The 22,900-nt window shown below is 49.5% G+C and overlaps 1 protein-coding gene across 1 annotated transcript in view; it reads right to left on the bottom strand.

The window, feature by feature from the left end:
- LOC130035053 (E3 ubiquitin/ISG15 ligase TRIM25-like) overlaps window positions 1–7,748 on the bottom strand; it is a 29,843-nt gene extending 22,095 nt beyond the window's left edge. The window contains exon 1 of the mRNA XM_056126535.1: window positions 7,161–7,748. Coding sequence (XP_055982510.1) covers window positions 7,161–7,748 — 588 coding nt within the window. The remainder of the gene's footprint in view (window positions 1–7,160) is intronic.
- Window positions 7,749–22,900: the final 15,152 nt, after the last annotated feature.

Here is a 22,900-nt window from a genome sequence, read left to right as displayed (position 1 = left end):
GTTGGCGCATGCAAGTGCCCTACTCACTGTATTATCTAGCTAGCCCTGAGGTTACCATTTTAGACGGGAGTCCAAATGGTGCACACCAGAGCACACCAGGAATTTCTAGAAAAAAAGCATTTACTTCTCACAAGATGATACAATTTACTCTGGCGCATCCTCTATTTGTCTCGTCTCTTTCACACCACTCAAAGTTTTCAAGGCCAAATCGGACCATGGGCCTGTAACTGCCCAGCCAGATGACCATCACATGTGCAGGCCAGAAGCAGACAGCAAGGTCACACCGATCAATCTCAAAGTCCGATGTTGAACATTTCACAGTCAAATTTTCAGTCAAAAAGCTTCACCTCTGTGACTGTGCCCTTTGACCTGGCCTCCAACACTTCAAGACCAAAGGCAAAAGGCCAAGAGAGCCGGCCTCTGGGGCCTAAGAACCGGGAGAGAACTCAGGACGCCAGCAAGAGAGAGCTCCCAGTGGACTGAGCACAATTTGATTGAGTTTTTTGGGTTAATTTGTTTCAATTTTTGGGCTACACCCAGCAGTGCTTAGGGCTCACTCCTGGTAGGACTCAGAGGACCCTATGTGATGCCAGGATCGAGCCTGGGGTCAGCCACATGCAAGGCAAACACCCTACCTACCTGCTGAACTGGACTTCTAAGGAGTCATTCACAGACTGGGGACTTGGCTCTGCCACAGGGGGGCTGGTATGAATGTACAGAGAGCAGGAGCAGCTCCACGTTGGAGAACATATAAGAAGTTGTTCACAATAAAGTAACAAAATAGGAAACTAACACCCAAGAGTGGCCGAGATTAGTACCAGGAGGTTTCTCCACGGCTTAGAGGCCAGCCACACATGCTAGGGGAAAAGGGAGCTCAGATAGAGAAGGGAGCACCAAATAAAGGGTGTTGGGAGGATCCTCCCAGGATGGGAGAAGCATGCTGGAAGTAGACTATCGACCATGATTGCCACTCAATGCCTCTTTTGCAAACCACAGTCACAGTTCTCCCGTTGTTCATCGATTTGCTTGAGCGGGCCCAGTAACGTCTCCATCATAAGACTTGTTGTTACTGTGTTTGGCATATCGAATACATCACGGATAGCTTGCCAGGCTTTGCCGTGCGGGCGAGATACTCTGGGTAACTTGCCGGGCTCTCCGAGAGGGGCGGAGGAATCGAACTCAGGTTGGCCATGTTGGCCGCTTGTAAGGCGAACACCCTACCGCTGTGCTATCGCTCCAGCCCCACAGGTTTTGCAAACCACAGGACCCAAAAGGAGAGAGAGAGAACAAAGAGAACACGGAGGCAGGGTGGGATGGAGGGGATGGGGGGTGGGAGGGATACTGGGACCCATGGTGGTGGAAAATGGGCACTGGTGGAGGGATGGGTATTTGATCATTGTATAATTGAAATCCAAGCACAAAAATTTGTAAGTCTACAACTGTACCTTATGGTGTTTCACTAATAAAAATTTTTAAAAAAAAGAAGTTGTTCGATCGACCGGTGGCTCCCCAGACGTCCTGCCTTTACCCTGGGACACCGCAGGCGACATGGGCGAGCCCACGACCGTGCACCCTGACCACCTGTGGATCTGGGATAGGGCTGTGTATCTGGACGAGAGACAGCGCACCTGGCTGCCCACAGTCATCAAGGTGGAGAGAGGCTTCCGAGTGCTCATGCGCCAGCAAGACGTGCCCCTGAGCCACGCCATGCGCCCCAGCCAGCTCGGGTCCCACCGGCTGCCCTTGCTCTGGCAGCTGTACCCCGGAAACCGGTACAAGGGCTCCGACTCCAGCTTCTGGAGCATCGTCTACCACGTGAAGTTTACCAGCTCGGAGGACATGCTGCTGGACCAGATGCCTGAATCAGACCGCGAGGCCAATGAGGAAGCCGCAGAAGCGGGCCCCAGACTCTGAGACCAGCGACGTGGGAGGAGGGGCGCCCTTCCCCGGGCTCCCCTTGAATCAGAGCCCCCAGGATGGAGATTCACTCTGGGGAGCACTACCCTCACACATTTCCCCCCCCTCAGGGTCACACAGGGGCCCCGGGGTGCCAGCCACAGAGGTTGGAGTCACCCCCTTTTATAGGCAAACCTCCCCCCACTCCCAGGTGTTTGTAGGTGGTAGTGAACTCTGTGATGTTGATTAAGTGGGACACAGTTCACCTGACTTGCTGACTGGGCTTCTCCCAGATGGATCCTGTTAAGAGAGCAGCCACACCAGGAAATTCCCAGGGAGGAAGAGTTGAAGGGCAAGAACATTCCAGAATATCAGCTCAGCTGCTCCTTTGGAGATAAGGCTGGCTGGGTTCTTGTTTTTCCCTTATAGTCCAGGTGCTCAGAATCTCTGCTCTGACGCTTATTGGGCCCACCCTGGGTTAGTGGAGTCCGTGGCCTTACACTGTCCTCCCCCTCCTTCCTCACCCCTGCCTTCTTCACACCTCCTTCCTCTCCCTTCCTCCTCCTCCTTCATCCTCCTTACCCTTCTTCCTCTTTTCCTCCTCATTCTCCCTCCTCACCCCTCCTCCCTTGCCCCTCCTTTCCCTTCCTTCCCCTCCCTCCTCACCCCTCCTTCTTCACCCTTCCTTCCTCACCCCTCCTTCCTCACCTTCCCCTTTCCTTCCTCGCCCCTTCTTCATATCACCCTTCTTCCTCGCCACCTTCTTCCTCACCCCTCACCCCTCCAACCTCACCCTTCCATTGTCACCCTTTTTTCTATTTACCTCACCCCTCTATCCTCACCCTCACCCCTCCTTCCTCGTCGTTCCTTACCTTCCATTCTCATCCCTCCTTCCTCACCCACCCTTCCATCCTCACTCTTCATCTTCATCCTTCTCACCTCTCCAATTCTCACCCTTCTGTCTGTCATCACCCTTCCTTCCTCACCCCTCCCTCCTCACCCTCCCATCCGACAAGTTTCCCATTGTCCCTTGTCCCTCAGCCCATCCACCTTCTTTTCCTCCCTCACTGGCCCTCCCCGGGATGTCTTGCTATGGGGAATTCCAACCCCAGTAAAAGGCCCCCTCCCTGCGTGATCCCCACCCAAATCCCCTCCCCAGCATCACCCCCACCCACCGCCCACATTCCTGCCCGTCCTGCTTCCTTCTCAAGACCAGCCACCCCTCTGCTTCTGGGCTGGCTGCAGGACCTCAAACAGCACCTAGGAATGCTTCCAGGACAGTCCATCTGGGCTGTCACTTTGCTTCCTCGGGACAGAGCAGTGAGCAGTGCTGCTGGCGTCAGGCTGCCAGGAATCTTGGAAGAGGATCATATTAGATGCCGCCCCGATCCCGTCCCGGTTTTGATCCTTGAACCCAAGTTCCTGCCCTGCACATGCAGTGAGAGTGTGTCAGTGGGAGCTCGCACTGGACAGAGCCCTCATTGTTGGGGAAGGTGGGAGAGGGCAGCAGTGGCCTCTTTGGAAGAAGAGAAGAACACCTACAAGGGGCTGCCCAGTACCTATCCACGCACTGGCGTGTCTCCCTGAGATTCACAGGCCGGTGCATCCCATCTGTTGTATAGACTCAGGGTGAGGCCACCGGTCAGGTGTGACCCTGAGCATCTCCCCTGGAATCAGGACCTGCAGAGCAAGTGGAAGAGGGACTCTCTCTGCACACCCTGAGATGTGTGAAGGCAGCACATTGCAGGCCGAGGAGAGCCTTCACCCGCCGCTGGATCCGTCGGCCCCTGCACGTGGCTGGGGTCTCGAGGGCTTCCAGGAAACTGCATCAGTGAATGGCAGCCCCCAGCCTGTGCAGGTCAGTCTTGTGGTTCAGCTGCCACAGTTGTGATGCAAACTCTGACGAAGCCTGTGCCCACCACAATGGACAGGGCTGGGTGCTGCAGACACGCACTGGACAGAGCCCAGGCCCAGCTCACTTGTAAATGGCAGCCACACCCCAGGCTTGATGGGTTCTGGCATCATCCTTTGGGCACCAGTACTCCAACTGGACGGTGCAGCTGTGAGTGGCTTTCCAGAACATTCTAACCATGCAGGTTCCACACATTCTTCTTGTTTCTCAACGAACCTCTTGGGCAAGTTCCTGCTTTCTCTTTTTGCTCGACCTGCGTTTTCCCTTTCTTTGTACCAAATCACCTCTGGGTGCCAATGAAATGATCTCTTGTTTGCTCTACATGGACTTTGTTTGCGACCATGTGTGCAAAAGTATTTATGGTAAATTTGACTGTGTAACATATTTGATTCTTGGGGCATCCGAAAAGTACAATGGTAGCAGCTGCCGAAAGAAATCCAAGCTCTCTCTTGTTCCTGCTTCTGTTCTTGCCTCTTGTCCAGTACTCAGGTCAGGAAGCGGAGGGAACTGCTTTCTTTCCTTCCTGATCTTTATTGGGAACACTTAATTGTGTTCCAGTAAGTAAACTCCAGCCCTAGGGCTTAGATGTTTGTCTGTGAATTTTCTCACATCAAAGAAGTCTCTTCCAAATCCTAACATTTGTATTTTTAACTTGATGTGTATTGAATATTGTTACATGCTTTTTTGATATCTGAGATGTCTGTAGGATACTTTTCACAAACTAATAAAATTCATCATTATTAGAAAAAAAAAAAAGAAGTTGTTCACATGGTTAGTTAGCTGTTGATATGGCCACAGATAACCAGAAGTTTCGCGAGACTGGCTCAGCAAAGTCCTGTGCGCTGATTAGAAGCTTAAAAGTCAGGCATCTTAGAAGCTTAAAAGTCAGGCATCTGACAGTATCTGTGGGACTCCAGTGGCAGAGGCACCCAGCTGCCCAGGGACAGCACACTGTCCAGCTGGAGACAAGCAGTCACAGCAGTAAAGCAAGCAGCAACAGGGCAGAGAACCCAGTGGACAGAGACTGGGGCAGCAGAAGGGTCAGTTTCAGGATTAAAAAGCCGACACCAGGGACCTAAGCGATAGTACAGTGGGGAGGACGTTTGCCTTGCATGCAGCCCACCTGGGTTCGATACCTGGCATTCCATATGGTTCCCCAAGCACCACCAGGAGTAATTCCTGAGCACAGAGCCAGAAATATCTCCTAAGCATCACTGGGTGTGATCCAAAAAGAGAAAGAAAGAAAGGAAGGAAGGAAGGAAGGCAAACATCAATCAACCAGATGCAGACCCCAGCTCAGGCTGAAAAGGGGTTTCCTGCCTTTGCCTGACAGCATTAAAACTTTTATAGGCAGGAGCCAGGTTGCCCCAGACCTTGCCTGCAGGCCCCTGCACCCAAATCAAGAAACAGGCCAACCCACCCTCTCCACTGGGCAAGCGCTCATCCACCCTGGTATAAGCAATATGGTATAAGCAATAAGGGTGGTTTTAGGAATATGCACTGTGAGGTGTACATAATGCCTGTGTCATTCTCCCTGTACCCTGTGAGATGGGAACTAATGATACCCATGACCCTCATGTCTAAGAGGCAACAGGAAAATGCAAAGCCAGGTCTGGTCTGAGCTCTCTTACTGATGAGGCACAGAGGATCAAGAACTACAGAAATTTGCCTGAAGGGCAGAGAAGTCATGGGCAGGGAGAGTGGGACACCTGGCTCCAAAGGTCAGCCGGTTCTTTTCCAGGAAAGGTGGAGACCCAGGAAGCAAGCCCTCAGGCCAGGCCTGACCGTCTGGCTTCTGAGAGTCAGGGGAGAAATCCAGAGACAAAGGCAGACCGGACCGAAGAAGGCAGGACAGCACCATGGTCTGGAACCCCAAAAACCTGCCTCAGGTCCGCTCAGGCCACAGGAAGCAAGTCTTGGCTCTCTCAGAAGAAGCGTGAAGAAGGAAAAAAAAATCAGACCATGCTTGAAGTTGACACAGCTATAACTAAAGATGGTGGTTTGATGGCCTTTACATGGCCTGCATTGGAGTTTACGGGGCAAATTAGAATTTTCGAACCAATAAACATCTTCCAAGGGATCAAAGAGATAGTATAGGGGTTATGGCAGCCACCAAGAGTGATCCCTGAGCACTTCTAGATGAGGTTCAAACACCAAAACCAAGGGACTGGAGTGAGAGTACAGTGGATAAGACACTTGCATGCGGCTCACCAGGGTTCGATCCCTGGCACCCTAAATGGTCTCCCAATTTCTGTCAAGAGTGATTCCTGAACACTTCCAGGAGTGATTCAAAAACCAAACCAAGGAGTGACAGTATAGCAGATAAGGCGCTTGCCTTGCACACAGCTGACCCTGGTTCAATCCTAGGCACCTCAACTGGTCATGTGGTATGTGGTGTGTGGTGTGGTGTGGTGTGGTGTGTGGGGTGTGTGTGTGTGTGTGTGTGTGTGTGTGTGTGTCCACCCCCATTCTCCCAGAGTGCAGTTGTAAGCTTTATTGCAGGAGTAAGATCTGAGCACTGCCTGGTGTAGCCCCCCGAAAATTCTTCCAAGCCCTGGAAGGCCCCTTAGGAATCCATGTGGTACCACAAGGAGCGATAGCACAGCGGGTAGGGCGTCTGCCTTGCACGCAGCCAACATGGCCGACCCGAGTTCGATTCCTCCACCCCTCTCAGAGAGCCCGGCAAGCTACCGAGAGTATTCGATATGCCAGACACAGTAACAACAAAGTCTCCAATGGAGACGTTACTGGGCCCGCTCGAACAAATCGACGATCATCGAGAGGGCCTTTGAACTTTGAACCACAAAGTCTATCCAGGAGTCCCAGGACTCAACTTATTCTCAGTTCATACAAACATCACTATCACCTCTACTTGCATGCTCCACATTCGTTAAACCTGGCTGTGAGGCTGGTCGGCTGGGAGAAATGGCCAATGGGAATGGAGCCAGCCAAAGATGGCACCTAAGCCACACAATGCCTTCACCCAGGCTCAACTGCCTCTCTGGACTTGTTGCAAAATGGAAGGAACTATTCCCACGGCCAGGATTTCGTGAGCAGGGTAGGGGTAACCACCGAGCTCCTATCTGCCCTTCAAAAGCTCCCTCAAACACCCGTGGAAAAGTCCCAGGCTTAAGGCAGGCCACAGCATCACCCACCGTCTGCAGCACTCCCCTCTGTAGAGCAGATGAGGGGTGAGAGCTCAGAGGACACCAAATAGATGCTGTTCTCCCAGCGAGATCTCAGATCCAGCCTTGCCCAACACCCACCTGGAAGGCAGAGCTAGACGGAGCCCCCCACGAGTGGCACCCTCGGCCACCCTCCAATCCCCCCCCCACACACACACACACACTACCTCCAGGTCGGCACTGGCCTGGCTCAGGGCCACGGGCGAGCAAGCCTTGTGCTCCACCAGGCAGATGTGACAGATGCTCTGACTGTGCTGGGGGCAGAAGAGCTCCCGCAGCCGGTTGTGCTGCGGGCATTTTCGGTTCATCAGGTTGCCGATGGGCGGCTGCAGCGGGTGGTCGCGGAAAGCGGGGCTGTCGAGGTGCGGCCGCAGGTGCTCGGGGCAAAAGGAGGCCATGCACACGAGGCAAGTCTTGATCGCCTTCTCGTTCATGCACAGATCACAGGCCACGGAGGCGGCGTCGGTGCGGCGGGTGGGGGGCATCCAGCCGTCGGGGAGCACTTCCTGGGCCGGCTCGACCTGCAGGAACTGCTCCACGATAGCGCACAGCACCGTGTTTTTCTGCAGCTGCGGACGGGAGCGGTAGACGGCACGGCACTGCGGACAGCTGTACGGAGCCCCCTGGGCCTCCCAGGTCCCGTCCAGGCACGACCCGCAGAAGTTGTGGCCACACGGGGTGGTGACCGGCAACTTGAAGGGCTCCAGACAGATGGAGCACGACAGCTCCTCTGCTAGGGGACACAGCTCCGCCATGGTGGTCCTGCTGAGGGTGGAGGTCGGGGGGATGGACGCGGACCACACGCGCTGCAGACACTGCAACCGCTCTGCCAGCTCGTGCAACTGGGGAAACTAAAGTTAGCGGCCGCAGGGGCGGGGCCCGGGGTCTTTCAGGAAGTCACGAGCGGGCTGGGGGCGTGGCGTAGGCGGGAGTGGGCGTGGCGTAGGTTGTGGGCGGGTCGTATGAGTGTGGGCGTGGTGGGTTGTTGTGGGGGCGGGGCGTGTGGGGGGGCGGGGCGTGGCCCGTGTGGGCGGGGTGCGAGCGGGGCGTGGTTGGATATGGGCGGGGCGGAGGTGGGCGGGGTATTGGAGGGGCGTCAGTGGGATCGCAAGTAGTAGGTAGAGGAGTGGGCACGCGTGGAGAAAGGTTACTGACCCTCCGATCCCCGGGTGCCTGCCACGGCGTGGGTGGGCGCGGGACAGTGGGACTCCGAGTTTCTCAAGCCCCGCAGATCGAACCCGGATTCTGCAGGCACGCTCCAGCCCGCGGCAAGTCCTGATCTTCGGAGAACTCATCCAAACCCGACAGATGCCCCCGGCGCCCGCGAGCAAGCCTGGCGGGTCAAGACAGGCCTTTAAAAACGAAACGATAAGAGTAACTGTAGGTGATTTGAAGCGATAGTACAGCGAATAGGGCGCTTGAATTTGGCCCACCCTGGTTCTATCCCCGGCCCCCTCCTCACAAAAGGACCCCCGAGCCCCACCGGGGGTGATGCTAGAGCACAGAGCCATGAGCACCGCAGGGTATGCCCAAAACTCAAAATAATGATAATACATTTTAAAATAATTGTAGAGGGTCAGTAGAAGTGGTCCTGGAGCTCTTGCCTTGCACACAGCTGACCCTGAGTTCAATCCACTGTATGGTAATGGCTTTGGTCCCCAAATTAAGCAACAACAGTGGTAGGGTCACTTAAACGACTATCCCCACCCACCACCCACCCTCCTCCATTTTTTTCTCTCTTTTTAAATCCTTCCTTTCTCTTTCCTGCTCCTGGCAGCTGTCCCTGGGAGCCCAGAATCACATGCTCTGGCTTAAACTAGGAGATTTCTTTCTGCGCTTTTGCTAGTTATTACTTATCATTTTATTCATGTCCATTTATCATTTTATTCATGTCCATTTCGTCGCAAATTTAGTGCTGGAACTGAAACATGTTTCTAAAATGTGTTTAGATTTGCGATTTCCTTCTTATTTTTGAAGAAAGCTCTGCTCCACCCTCTCTCCTCCCACCAGTTCAGGAAAAATAACAGGAAGGGGTGGTGGTGGAGCCAAAGAGAAAGAGTGGGGGCGAGAGGAGGCGGATACAGGTTGCTGTTGGGGACTGAGTAGCACTGTCCTCCAGTTGTTCAATGATTTGCTCAAGCCGGCACCAGTGATGTCTCCATTGTGAGACTTGTTACTGTTTTAGGCATATTGAATTTGCCACGGGGACTTGCCAGGCTCTGCCGTGTGGGAGGGATACTCTCTGTAGCTTGACAGGCTCTCAGAGAGGGACGGAGGAATCGAACCTGGGTGGGCTGCATGCGAGGCAAACGCCCTACCTGCTGTGCTAGGGGGACTAAGTAGGCAGCAAAAATTAGGAAAGGGGCCCGGATGTGGCTCAAGTAGAGCAGATAGTTCCATTAATTTAGAGGTGAGGAGGATGGCAGGAAGGACTCCTGAGCAGTGATAAGGATTCCTCAGGGACCCTCCCCAGATCCTAGCAGTTCCTCAGGGAACCAGGTGGTGCTGTGAAAGGCATTTAGGGTCTCTGCATACTCCATCCATTTGATATCTATACAATTTCCCTCACCCTAAATGATTTTTTTCTTGGTGTATGGGGGCACACTCAACAATGCTCAGGCTTACAAATCTTCACTCAGGGATCACTCATGGAGGTGCTCAGGGACCATATGGGGTGCCAGGGATCAAACCTGGGTTGACCACATGCAAGGCATGTGACCTACCTATTGTACTATTGTTCCAGCCCCCATACAAATTTGTTTAATGAGGGAAAGGTACTTTAGACTATTACTAATGGTAAAGGTTACCATTTATAAGAAAAATCACACCTGTTCAGTTACACTGTCACAGTGCTTATAAACCCTAGTAGAAAGAATCCACATCTGTTTTATACATGAGAATCACGCAGCATGAACAAAATAGACTGGGGTTTTAGGTCAGGAGAGTTTTACTCATTCTAATTCCTGTTAATAATTCCCCTGTTTCTCTTCCTTTGGGGCCCTTTACCCAAGGTGTTCTTGTTTATACCCCCCCTTTTTTTTTTACTGTTTGCCTGAGGGAGAAGGAAGAAGGTGGGAGGAGAATGAGAGGAAATTAAGATGTACATGATCTCATTTAATTCTCACACTGAAGTTTGGGGATAGACATAATTATTTCATGTATCAGATTTTTTTAAAAAAAAAATACAGAGGCTTATTTAGAAACCAAATAACTTCCCTAGACAATGGCTCTTGGCTTCCAAATGGTATTTCCTGCTCGAAACTACTAGCCCCCACCCTTTTCCTGGAAACAGTTTGAAATTCCTGCCCACCTAACTCCTTTGGGTGAGGTGACCTGGTGATTCACATGCCAGAGTGTTTGTAGAATTCTCCTTCCAGGGAGAAAAGTTTACAAGGAACTTGAAGATGACTTGGAAGGATGGACAAAGTCTTAGATATTTACTGACCTAGGATGCTAAAGTTCTTTCTTTGTGGCTAGAGAGTATACTTTGTATTATTTCAGTCTTTCAGATTTACTGGGCTATTATTTGCTCTACTCCAAAATAGTCTATCCTATTTTGAGTTATTGTTTACCACTCTTGTGTTATTTATGTTTGATTTGCTTTTTAATTCATGATGGCAATTGTAGACAGCATATAGTTTAAAGCTTTTTTGGTTTGTTTTGGGGTCACTCCCAGTGGTGCTCAAAGCTTACTCTTGGCCCCGTACTCAAGGATCACTCCTGGAAGTGCTTGGGGGCCCATACGGGATGCTAGGATTAGAACCTGAATTATACATGTGCAAGGCAAGCACCCTACCTGGTGGTACTCAGGGCTTATTCCTGGTTCTACAGTTAGGAATCACTCCTGGCAGTGCTAGGGGTACCATATGGGGTGCCCAGGATCAAACTCAGGTCTGCTGTATGCAAGGCAAATGCCCTACCCACTATACTATCTCTCTGGTCCCCCTTAAAGCACTATTTTATGCATCCTGTCAAGCTTTGCCTTTTCCCTGGCATGATTCATCCATTTGCATTAAATTACTGATAAGGCAGGTGTTGTATCTTCCATGTGCTATTTTAAATCTTATGTCTTTTTGATCTTCCTTTTATCTGTTACTATGTTCTTTTTGCGTTCAATATTTCCTAGCGTGCCATTTTTATTCCTTTGTTCTTCCAATATTCTTTCCAATATTCTTCCCTCCTCTCCTTTTGGAAAGTACGTTATGTTGTTGCATGCGAACTTTTTCATGAAGTCCCAAGAAATATCAAACAAGCCTGTTTGCAGAAATGAAGAGCCTTTATTAACCCGCAGGGGCTTCCAAGTCTGGAGGTTCTCAGTGCAACAAACAGCCCCGAACCTAAGTCCAGGCAAAGTTTTTGTACATTCTTATCACACCCTGCATGGCAACATCAATCGACTTTCTTGTAAACAAGCATGCGGAGTGCAGAAGCCAGATACTCGCCGTTAGCCTTGAATGGTTAACAAAAAAAGTTCTTCTTGGCAGCTGAACAGAGCAGTGTGTGAGAGCTACTCAGTCTGAACTCAGATTATTCTCAGGGCCTCTTGCCCCTGCATCCTTGGCGTGTCTCATCCTGCTTCCCCTTTATCTTTAAGCAACCACCTGCTTTTCTGCAAACTTTGGGTCACCTCATCATGATGACATGCTTGTTGGAACATAAGTATGTCTAGCATGTCACTTACTCTTAATTTTGTCACAGCCTGCAGTCAGAGTTCCTCGTATTCCTGATACATTGGCTCTTTTCTGCCCCTCTTTTAAAATGTTCTCCCGCTCTCCCTTCCCTTCTTCAATGCTGCTGTGGTCCTCACACACATGCTTGTGGTGCCTGTGGGGCTTGCATATCTGGGAATGGTACTTGCCTGCACTGCCACAGAGCTCTCGGAGGTTCACGTTCCCTTTCCCGTGGTCCTTGTGTATGTGCTGCCCAGGGAGTGGTCCCTGAGTACCACTTGGGTATGGCCAAAATAATAATAATAATAATAATAATAATAATGTGGGTTTTTTTGTTGTTATTGTTTTCTTTGTTTTTTTGTGGGTTTGTTTTTTTTTTTTTGCTTTTTGGGTCACACTCGGGGATGCACAGGGGTTATTCCTGGCTCTGCACTCAGGAATTACCCCTGGCAGTGCTCAGGGGACCATATGGGATCCTGAGAATCGAACCCAGGTCGACCGCGTGCAAGGCAACCGACGCCCTATCCGCTGTGCTATCGCTCCAGCCCCGTATTTTTTTATTTTTATGTTTTGAGGGATTGAATCACAACCAGCCTTAGGGTTCTCTCCTGCATCTGTTCTCCTAGAGGAACACAAGGTACTGTATGTTGGCACCGGGGATCAAACTGGGGGTCTCTAGGTGTAATTCAAGTGACGTACCTCCTATATTAGGTCTCCGGTCCTTGTCTCTGCCTTTTATTTATTTATTTATTAATTTATTTATTTATTTATTTATTTTCAGAGTCTGGCAAACTTCCCGTGTCGTACTCAATATGCCAAATACCAGTAACAATGATGGGTCTCATTCTCCTAATCCTGAAAAGAGCATTGAAATGGCTCTTTTAAAATCTCAGGGCTAGGAAGAAGGAGACGTTACTGGAGTCTGCTCGAGGAAATCGACGAACAGGATGATCATGATCGTGATCGTGATTTATTTATTTATTTATTTATTTAATTTTTGAGCTCACACCTGGTGATGCTCGTAACTCTGCATTCAGGTATTACTCCTGGCAGCACTCGGGTTGCCAGGGATGGAACCTGGATTGACTGGGTGCAAGGCAAACATCCTACCTGCTGTTCTGCTGTCCTATCATTCCCATCCCCGTCTCTGACTTTTAACTGTCATGAGCTCAAGTCCCGCACCCCGCCCCCCTTCCCCGCTGCCTCCTCGCCCTGCAAGTGTTGCTGCTGCTCTTCTGGCTACAGTTTCCAGCGCTACACTGTAGCCAGGTGGGTATAAGCACCACTTGCAGGGCTCAGGCCCATGGGCAAGAAGACTGCTTAGTTTGTATGTACTTAATGTGTTCATCGAATCAAGTCTGTTTCCTACTTGTGTTTTACTTGTCTCATTATTTTGTTGTTGTTGTTGTTGTTGTTCCCGTCTTCTAAAAAATCTTCTTTTGGATTCATAAAATACACTATATGTTTCTTGCTCTGTTTGGGGTTTTGGAGGTGGGGGCACATCAGGGGAGCTCAGGGCTTCCTAGCTCTGAGCCCTAGGAATACTCACTCCTGGTGGGCTTTCGGGAACATTATTGGAGGGGGTTGGGTTTGGGGAGGGTGATCTAGCCCAGGTCAGCTGCATGCAAGGCATGTTGCTCTGCCCGCTGTACTTTCTTTTTATTTTGTTTTGTTTTGTTTTGCTTTTTGAGTCACACCCTGCGATGTATAGGGGTCACTCCTGGCTCATGCACTCAGGAATTACTCCTGGTGGTGTTTAGGAGACCATATGGGATGCTGGGAATCAAACCCAGGTTAGCCATTTGCAAGGCAAACGCCCTAACCGCTGTACCATCACTCCAGCCCCAAAGATTTCATTCTTTTGGCTTCTGAACACAGCTGTTTCTGAAGAGATTCCAGCAGTCGTTTGCGTGCACCCAGAGGAAGTGTTTGCTGGGTCAGAATGTCTACCTTACAATCACACGGTCACAAATTCAAATCCTCCGTGTCCCACATGGACGGAGCACAGTCTGGCTCTGCTAGATCAATCTGGCCCCTCTGTGACCCCTGACACCTTAAGAGATTTCCCTAAGAACCACAAAGGGGTGTGGTCTCCAGTCCAGGGAGCACTGTGACCAAAAACATAAAAATACATTTTTAAAAAGATGTCTGAGGGGCTGGAGCAATAGCAGAGTGGGTGGGGCATTTGCCTTGCACGCGGCTGACACAGGTTCAATTCCCAGCATCCCATATGGTCCCCCGAGTATGGCCAAGAGTAATTCCTGAGTGCATGAACCAGGAGTTACCCCTATTCAATGCCAGGCGTGACCCACCCCCCCCCCCAAAAAAAAGATGTCTGAATATAGTGTGGTCAGGAAGTACAGCTTGACCCTGGTTTGCATGTGTGAGAGTACTGCCACAGTGTCTGGGGAGCTATGACCAAACTCTCAGGTGTGCAAGGACCCCAGCTAAGGAGTGCGCACCTGAACGTGTGAATCCCACATCCTGTGTGTGTGAGCTGAGACTAACGATGTGGCCAGGCCTATGCAAACCACAGTCATCACATAACACAAACACCAACAAAGGGAAGGAGATCTTAGAGAACCATTTATATTGGTGTGCCCTATAGGTACTGTCTTTTATGGATTTTTGTCTGGGAATTTCTGACACTGTGTTTGACTACAACATACCTAGATGCCTTTAAAAATAATCCTGCTTGGATAGTACAGTAGGTAGGGTGCTTGCTTTGCCTGAGGCCAACCCAGGAGTGATCCCTGAGTGCAGACCAAGAGTAAGCCCTGAACACTAACAGGTGTGGCCTCAAAATTAAATAGAAAACCCCAGCTTGAGTTTTGCTGGACTTCAGAGACCTGTATCCAATTTTTAGCCATTTATGCACTGTACTGCAACTTCCTCTTCTTCTCCCCTTTCACCTCCTCCTCCTCCCCTCCTCCTCTTCCTTCCTCTTCTCTTCCTCTTACCCCCTTCTGCATTGTTGTGAGGTCTGTGCCCAGTTTTGGGGACTACCAGAGTCACATTTGGAGATACTTAGCAGGCCATGTGGTCCTGAGGGTTAAACACACACACACACACACACACACACACACACACACACACACACACCAGGCATGTGCTGTCCTAGTTGAACCATATCACGGACTCTGTTCTTTTCCTTTCTCATTCACTCTGTCCCTCTGTCCAATGAAATATTTGCTAGTTTGCCTGATATTGCCCCGTAAGTCAGTCGTCTTCCATTGCCGATCCATAGACTGGTGCTGGTCTGCAGGTAGAGAAAGCTTAAAACCACTCATTCACCAGCTTGGTGGTCCATGGACCACCATAAGCAGACCAGGTGCCAATGCACAGGTTCGAGAAGGTTGCCATATGGGGGCCAGAGTGTGTTTCCCTTGAAGGCGGCCAGCTCAGATTCAATCCCTGGCATCCCATATGGTCCCCGAGCCTGCCAGGAGTGATCCCTGAGTGCAGAACTGGAAGTAAGATCTTGTTTTGGGTGTGGCCCCAAAACAAAAACAAAAAGGTTGCCACGGGCAGCTACAGGTGACTGAAGCTTTGTGAAGCATTTGTCTTTCTCTTCTGCAATTAGATACTTTCTATTGATCTGATTTCAGGTTTGCTTAGTATTTCTTTCAGTGTCTCCAATTTTCTGTTAATCTTTGGAAGTTAGTGTGTGTGTGTGTGTGTGTGTGTGTGTGTGTGTGTGTGTGTGCGCGCGCACAAACACACCAGGCATATACATCAAGAATTTCCACTTGAGGGGCTGGAGCGATAGCACAGCGGGTAGGGCGTTTGCCTTGCACGCAGCCAACATGGCGGACCCAGGTTCGATTCCCAGCATCCCATATGGTCCCCCGAGCACCGCCAGGAGCGATTCCTGAGTGCATGAGCCAGGAGTAACCCCTGAGCATCGCCGGGTGTGACCCAAAAAGAAAAAAAAAAAAAGAATTTCCACTTGATTCTTGTGTATTTTTCTGGGGCTTATTTTTATTCATTTATATTTATTTTGGTTTCTGTTGCTTTGCTGACTTTTCCCATCAGTTCCCCATCCCATCACTCTCAACTCTATTTTCCTTCGTGCCAATTAGCTGTATTTATATTAGTATTTTGCAATGGTGATTTGGCAAGAGCTCTCGAGATTGTTCTCTTAAAAGGAAGTTCCAAGAAGGTTGGCAAACTGGTGGCATTAATGCAATAAGTGTTTGTAATTCCAAGGGTTTTGTAAGACAGGGCTTGTTTTTTTAAAAAAAAAATAGGAGGGTTGTTTGTTGTCTATGTAATTTTTAAAAATCTTAATATGACCTGACACGATACAACATACATTTTAATTAATATTGAAGAAAAAAAATATTTGTAAATATCACACTGGACAGGGTAGATGACTCAAAAGGACTGAGGCTCCTACTTTGCTTTGCACGTGGGAGGCCTGCATTCCATCCCTGGCAACGGGCTGAAAGCAGCCCTGAGCACCACCAGGTGTGGCCCCCGAACCAAGAGCTATACATTACATTGGTCATCATCATCGAGAATTTTTTAAATACCAAGATTCTTATTCATGTCACGTAGACCTAGTAGCTAGTTCTAATTATGTTAATAGGATAAAAGTACATTTTTGTATTTAGTTACTAAATATTTTTTTCCAATGAATTAGTTTACAAGACCATATTTTGTGTATGTGTGGGGGGGAGGGATTTTGTTTGTTTTATTTTTGGTGGCCACACATACGGCCATGCTCAGGGGTTAGTCCTGGCTCCACACTCAGTGATCAACCTGATGCACTTAAAGAACCATATGGGATGCTGTAATTGAATCTGGGTTGGCCACATGCAAGGCAAGTGCACTACCCACTCTACTATCTCTCTGGCCCCTGTTAAGCTATATTATTTCATTGTAATTATTATTATTATGTTGGGGTGAGATCTCCCAAACAGTGCTTAGAAGACCCAAGGGGCTACTCCTAGCGATTTTCAGGCAACCAGCCATCAACTGACTGTGAAGCCCTGAGAATGCAGAATCAGGGACCTCCAGGGCCTCCCAGCAGCACCGCCCCCAGTCTCTGCTCTGTCCCAGTGGTGGGACTGTGTTTGTCTCCTGTTGCTCCTCTTACTAAGCTGGTGATAAGGAGGTAAGAGGCTGCGTGTTTGGTCACTCCCCCATCAGTGCGGGACAGGGGAAATAGAAGCCAGCTGACTGACCCAATGGGTCAGGGAGTCTGCAGAAGCTTGAAGGGTGCGGCTTCCCATCCTTGCTACTGCAGGTTGATTCTGGACCCTGGGGTAAGTGTGGAGCCACAGGCAGGGTTGGAGTACACGGAGCTTAGGTTTATCAGATTGTACTCATCACAGTGCTCCCGAGTCACTCCCATTACTTTGTCTGTCTGTAACCTCTTCTATGCTCTCTTCCCCAACCAATTTGTAAGGTCTCATCCTTCTTAGACACTGAAGCTGTACTGTAAGTTAATATTGTCTTTCTCCTCTCCTTATGTCTTTGAGCAGTTTACTTTAATGCAATGTCCTTTTGTATAGATACAGGAAGACAATTAATTAATATTATGCTTTATAACTTAGGAATTAATTGGCTTTGGATATTATTCACTCCTGGCCATCTGCCTTCTCAACTTAAGCCTCAGTTGCCCTCACTTCCTAGCACCCCAAGGGCAGGGTCCCGACGTGGGACTGGATGGAACCAGGGCAAGCCGGTAAGTTATGTGCTACCCTGGCATCGCGATGGGCCAGGCCAAGGTGCCACGATTCTTAACTATAAGTTAAGAGTTTGATCATAGGCAAATGATGTCATGATCCAAAAGTAACGACAAGACTAGGGCCCTGCTGCTAGGAATAGGAAAGATATCTGGCCTGAGCACTGCAGTCTGAGATCGAGATGGCCCTAGGAGAGCAATTCTATAAGCTCAAAGTATTTCTTACTGTGTCCATACGAAATGATTAATATTATGTATGCTTATATGTTGTTTGGACAAGGAGAGGAGAAACACGTCCTAGAAGCGGTCTCCTGTGTGTCCTGACTAGCTTGGATGAGACTGCTTTTTTGGAGATGTAGATTCCAAGCTCTAGCAGACTGGTCTTTGTTGTGCTAATCTAAGTGCTTGTAGCTTGTGAAAAGGTGAGGCCAGGATTACTGGCCTGCGGATGTAAGGAAACAATGTATGTTTGCTGCCTCAATGTTCTTTCTGTAACTCATTTTGATGACATCATTATATTGCGCCTTTAGAGGTACTATGATCTATATAAGGGAGATTTCAGGGCTCTCTGGGGGGACACGTGCATCAGAGAACCTGGGAAGATGGGGCTGAGGATAGAAGCTGAGAGAACAAAGGAGCACATGCTTGAGAGATCCTGGGGCCTCCATGACATACATCTCTTCCATGTAATAAACGGCTACTAAGACCAACCAGCTTGGCCTCGTTTCCTTCCTTCACCTGACCATCGCCATCGACCTCCCTGGAGTGGGGAAACTGCCCTTTTATTTTTTGTGTGTTTACACAATATTGGGGTGAGATCTCCCAAACAGTGCTTAGAAGACCCAAGGGGCTACTCCTAGCGATTTTCAGGCAACCAGTCATCAACTGACTGTGAAGCCCTGAGAATGCAGAATCAGGGACCTCCAGGGCCTCCTAGCAGCACCGTCCCCAGTCTCTGCTCTGTCTCAGTGGTGGGACTGTGTTTGTCTCCTGTTGCTCCTCTTACTAAGCTGGTGATAAGGAGGTAAGAGGCTGCGTGTTTGGTCACTCCCCCATCAGTGTGGGACAGGGGAAATAGAAGCCAGCTGACTGACCCAATGGGTCAGGGAGTCTGCAGAAGCTTGAAGGGTGCGGCTTCCCATCCTTGCTACTGCCGGTTGGTTCTGGACCCTGGGGTAAGTGTGGAGCCACAGGCAGGGTGCACCCTTCACCAGGGCCTGTCTGTCCTCATCCTGTGCTGAATTTCTGTGGGGCCCATATCATAGCAGCTTCCGCATCCTATTCTCCTGGTGAGACTTAGGGGACCCTAAGCGGTGCTGGAGGACCGAACCAGGATCACCATATGCAAGGCAAGACTCTTGCCTCTCACTTCCATTGTTTTGCATTCTGTACAAGGGAAATCATGGTATATGTATTCCATAAGGTTCTGATGGAAATTAAAAAAATCTGATGAGGGGCTGGAGTGATAGTACAGCAGGTAAGGCATTTGCTTTGCATGCGGTCGACCCAAGTTCAATCTCTGGCATTCAATATGGTCTCCTGAGCATTGCCAGGAGTAATTTCTGAGGGCAGATCCAGGAGTAACCTCTGAGCATTGCCGGGTGTGATCCCAAAAGCAAATAAAGGAAAATACAATGAAGTGCTCAGGGAACAGCAAACACAGCTGTGGCCACCATTCCTTCTCTGCCAAGCTTTTGCACCTTCGAGGGCTGTGGGTCTCTGCCTGGCACAAAAATGGCAGTGGTGGCTTCTTCTGGGCTCTAACAGTGACCAGACCCACGGTGCAGTGTGACTGCTCAGGGCAGGCGAGTCCACTGCGTGCTCCGTAACAAGCTGGCCATGCTTGCAGCTCTGTGCCATCTGGGTCCTAATACTGATCTCCGTAGCTCTGGGGCGTCAGAACTGCTGATGGTCATCTCTGACCTCTCATAGCATTATTTGCCTCTCCCTATGTCCCTACAAATTGTTTCCTGAGGCTGTGGAGATAGGCAAAGGGCTGACACACATCCCTGACATGTGAGATTCTCCAGTTTCTTCCCCAGCAACACAGGGTTCCTCGAGCACCATCCAGAAGCAACTACCACAAAAATCCCACATACTTGGGGCTGGAGCGATAGCACAGTGGGTAGGGCGTTTGCCTTGCACGCGGCTGACCTAGGTTCGATTCCCAGCATCCCATATGGTCCCTCGAGCACTTCCAGGAGTAATTCCTGAGTGCATGAGCCAGGAGCAACCCGTGTGCAATGCCGGGTGCGACCCAAAAAACAAAAACAAAAATTCCCACATACCATTCCCTACGTGTACACTCACAAGCGCTGCTTTTCGCTATGTCTTTTATCTAGCCCAGATAAACTCCACCGAAAACCCCAAACAGGCTCCTGGTGGAGTCTCACACCCCCATACCTCATGAGTGGAAGAGAACCTCAGGTTGGCAGGCCAGAGTCCAGGAAAAAGCTTCACAGAGTCTAGGCTTGGTGGCACAGAGGGAACTTTTGCCTGATGATGAAGAGCAAAGCCAACATCACAATCCCAGACCCTGCTCTCCCTCACTGCATGCAGACCTAGGTGGGGCATCCATCACCCGGAGACCCAGTTCCTCTGCAACCCTAATTTAGGCCCTCCCAGCCCTTCTCTCAGGCATGCTCCAGCTTCCAGGGCCAATGCCAAGGCCAGGAGCAAATCACAACAATGTTCTGCTGACATAGAAGGTGCTCCTGCAAGAACAGACCTGGCCACGGGCAGCAGCTCACTGGCTGAGGTGGCCACAGCCAGCAAAGCCCATGCCACAACTTTGACACATTTATGTTGGATCTGTTTCCTTAGAACGTGAGGTGTGACAGTCCATTTCACATGGTAGAAAGCCCAGGAAGGGAGGCAGGGGTGGGACTCAGTGGTGAAACACTTACCTCGCATGGGTGAGACACTGGTTTCAATCCCGGGCACCACACATAAAGCAAAAGAAAAGAAAACCCTGTCTGTGGTTTCCCCAAGAGCAAGAATTCCCTGTGTGCAGTTGCTTTACCGGGAGATCGCAGCAGTCTGCGTGAATTCTTTTGCGGTTTCATTGTGCTCAGGTTCCCGTAATTCCTCACTTGTTCATCTCTGAGTGATTTGAAGAAAGAAAGAAAAGAGTGTCTTTACCGCCTCTTTGAAAATGGGCATCGCGTGGTTTGTCTTGCTGTGGTTGTCATTATTTTGGGCCTCCCATGGGGAGCTCAGGAGAGCTAGAGTTGCTCCTGGTGAATCGACCAGCTGGGCAAGCAGCTCAATGTGGCGGTATGAGGATGCAGCTCCTGGAGCATCAGGTGTTTTAAGAGGCTCAGACCATGGGAGAAAAGCGGCACTTGAGATAAACACAAGCACTGTAGGAACGGGAGCAATAGTGCTGCGGGCAGGGTGTTTGGTTTGCACGTGGCTGGCCCCAGTTCAATCCCCGGCATTTTATATGGTCCCCGAGCACCACCACCAGGAGTAATTCCTAAGTATAAAGCCAGAAGTAACCCCTGAGCATCATTGGGTGTGCTCCCCCCCCAAAAAAAACATAGTTTTGAGATAAAAAAGACAATAGTTTGGAGATAATAAATAAATATAGTCATCGATAGGAATCTGCCAAGCCTTCGAGAATAAAAGCACACCATGTGAGAAGTAGACTAGCTTTCTCCACCAAAAGACAGAAACACACACACACACACACACACACACACACACACACACACACGGAAGGGCAAACAGAGCAGCTATAACATAAAATATGACACCAGTTTTTATAATAAGAAATTTGGTGGTGAGGGGGCACACCCACGGTGCTCAGGGCTTATTCCTGGCTCTGCACTCAGGAATCACTCCTGCAGGCTCTACATGGAGTGACAGGGATCAAAGTCTGGTTGGCACATGCAAGGCCAACGTCCTACCCACCGTATTATTGCTGGCCCCCTCAGGTGACTTTTTCCCTGAATGCTGATGAAATGGAATTTATTAATTAACCTTTCTTGAGCCTGGTGAGAGCCTAAGAACAACACTCGATAAAGTCATATTTTACTGTATTATTTTGACTTTTCATTCTAAGTCTGGGGATGCATTGGACCCACTCTACAAATTGACATTTACCCTGTTTGTTTCTCAGCTCATAAAGGGACCCAACTCTGACTTCAAAATCCCTTTTTATGGGACCAGAAATATAGTTCAGCGATTCAATTTCCCAACAACACACACACACACACATACACTTGAAAATCCATTTTCTTCCCAATATGCATGTGGGTCTTTAAGAATCGTCTGTGGACACCCACGCTCATCAAAATGATTTTCAGATGTCTTTGAGGTCAAAACTAGTGAGAGATTGTCTTTGATTGCGCTGATGTTCACAGCAATGGTGTAGAAGCAATGAACAGCTGTGTTTGGTCTCACCTTCATAGCAGGAAGAAAAGACAAAAGAGTTGTACTTAAGAACATACTTGAGGGAGTGAGGGTACAGCTCAAGAGGACAGGAGCACCTGCCTTGATGTGGGAGTTCTGAGTTTCAATCCCTGTCACCCTGCATGGTCCCCCAAGCACTAAGAGTAGTAACTGAGCTACCACTGGATGTAATCCAAAAACAACAAAAAGAATGTCCTTGTTGGATCAATGGTCATTATTATTACTAAATTTGACCATTGAAGGCACATAGCCTGCTGCTCAGTCTACAAGCATTGCCAAGAAAAAAATTGTGCAATGGGTTGTGTTGAGCTAAATTGTCCCCACTTCCCATGGAATACCACTGTTTTGGTTGGTTTGTTTGGTTGGTTGGTATGGTTTTGGTGTTTGGGTCACACCCAACAGTGCTCAGAGCTTACTTCTGGTTCTGCACTCAGGAAGCACTCAACCGTATGGGATGCTGAAGTTCAAACCCAGGTCGGTCATGTGCAAAGCAAGTGCCCTACCTTCACTACTATCTCTATGGTCCCAACCACCATTACCTGAAATACTGCTGGTAGGCCTGTGGTCATTCAGGCCTGAGTATTGGTGGTAATTTCTTGTCAATGAATGAAGTAAGCCTCTCACTTTAAGAATGGCTAGTGATGGGGGCTGGAGCGATAGCACAGTGGGTAGGGCATTTGCCTTGCATGCAGCCAACATGGCCGACACAGATTCGATTCCCAGCACCCCATATGGTCCCCTGAGCACCGCCAGGAGCAATTCCTGAGTGCATGAGCCAGGAGTAACCCCTGAGCATCGCCGGGTGTAACCCAAAAAGCAAAAAAAAAAAAAAAAAAAAGAATGGCTAGTGATGTCAGTTGCCGATGAAATAAACTTAAGCAAATATTAGGATTTTTGAAAAACCTGTCAGTGAATTGACAGTTTCCCAACACTTACATTTTTTTTTCTGAAAAGGAGATATTGAATGATAGTAATAAATGAGATTTAAAAATGCTATATGGAAAGGGTCACCTGTGACAGTGAATTTCCAGGGAGTTCCCCCAGGGCAGCAGAATGGTGACCTTTGCCTTTCAGGGGGCACAGACAGGAGTACTCCCCAAAGTCTGATCACAGCAGGGGCTGGAGCAAT

Source organism: Sorex fumeus, unplaced genomic scaffold (assembly GCF_029834395.1).
Source record: "Sorex fumeus unplaced genomic scaffold, SorFum_2.1 ptg000063l, whole genome shotgun sequence".
NCBI classification, from domain to species: Eukaryota; Metazoa; Chordata; class Mammalia; order Eulipotyphla; family Soricidae; genus Sorex; species Sorex fumeus.
This window is presented reverse-complemented; position numbering and strand designations above follow the sequence as displayed.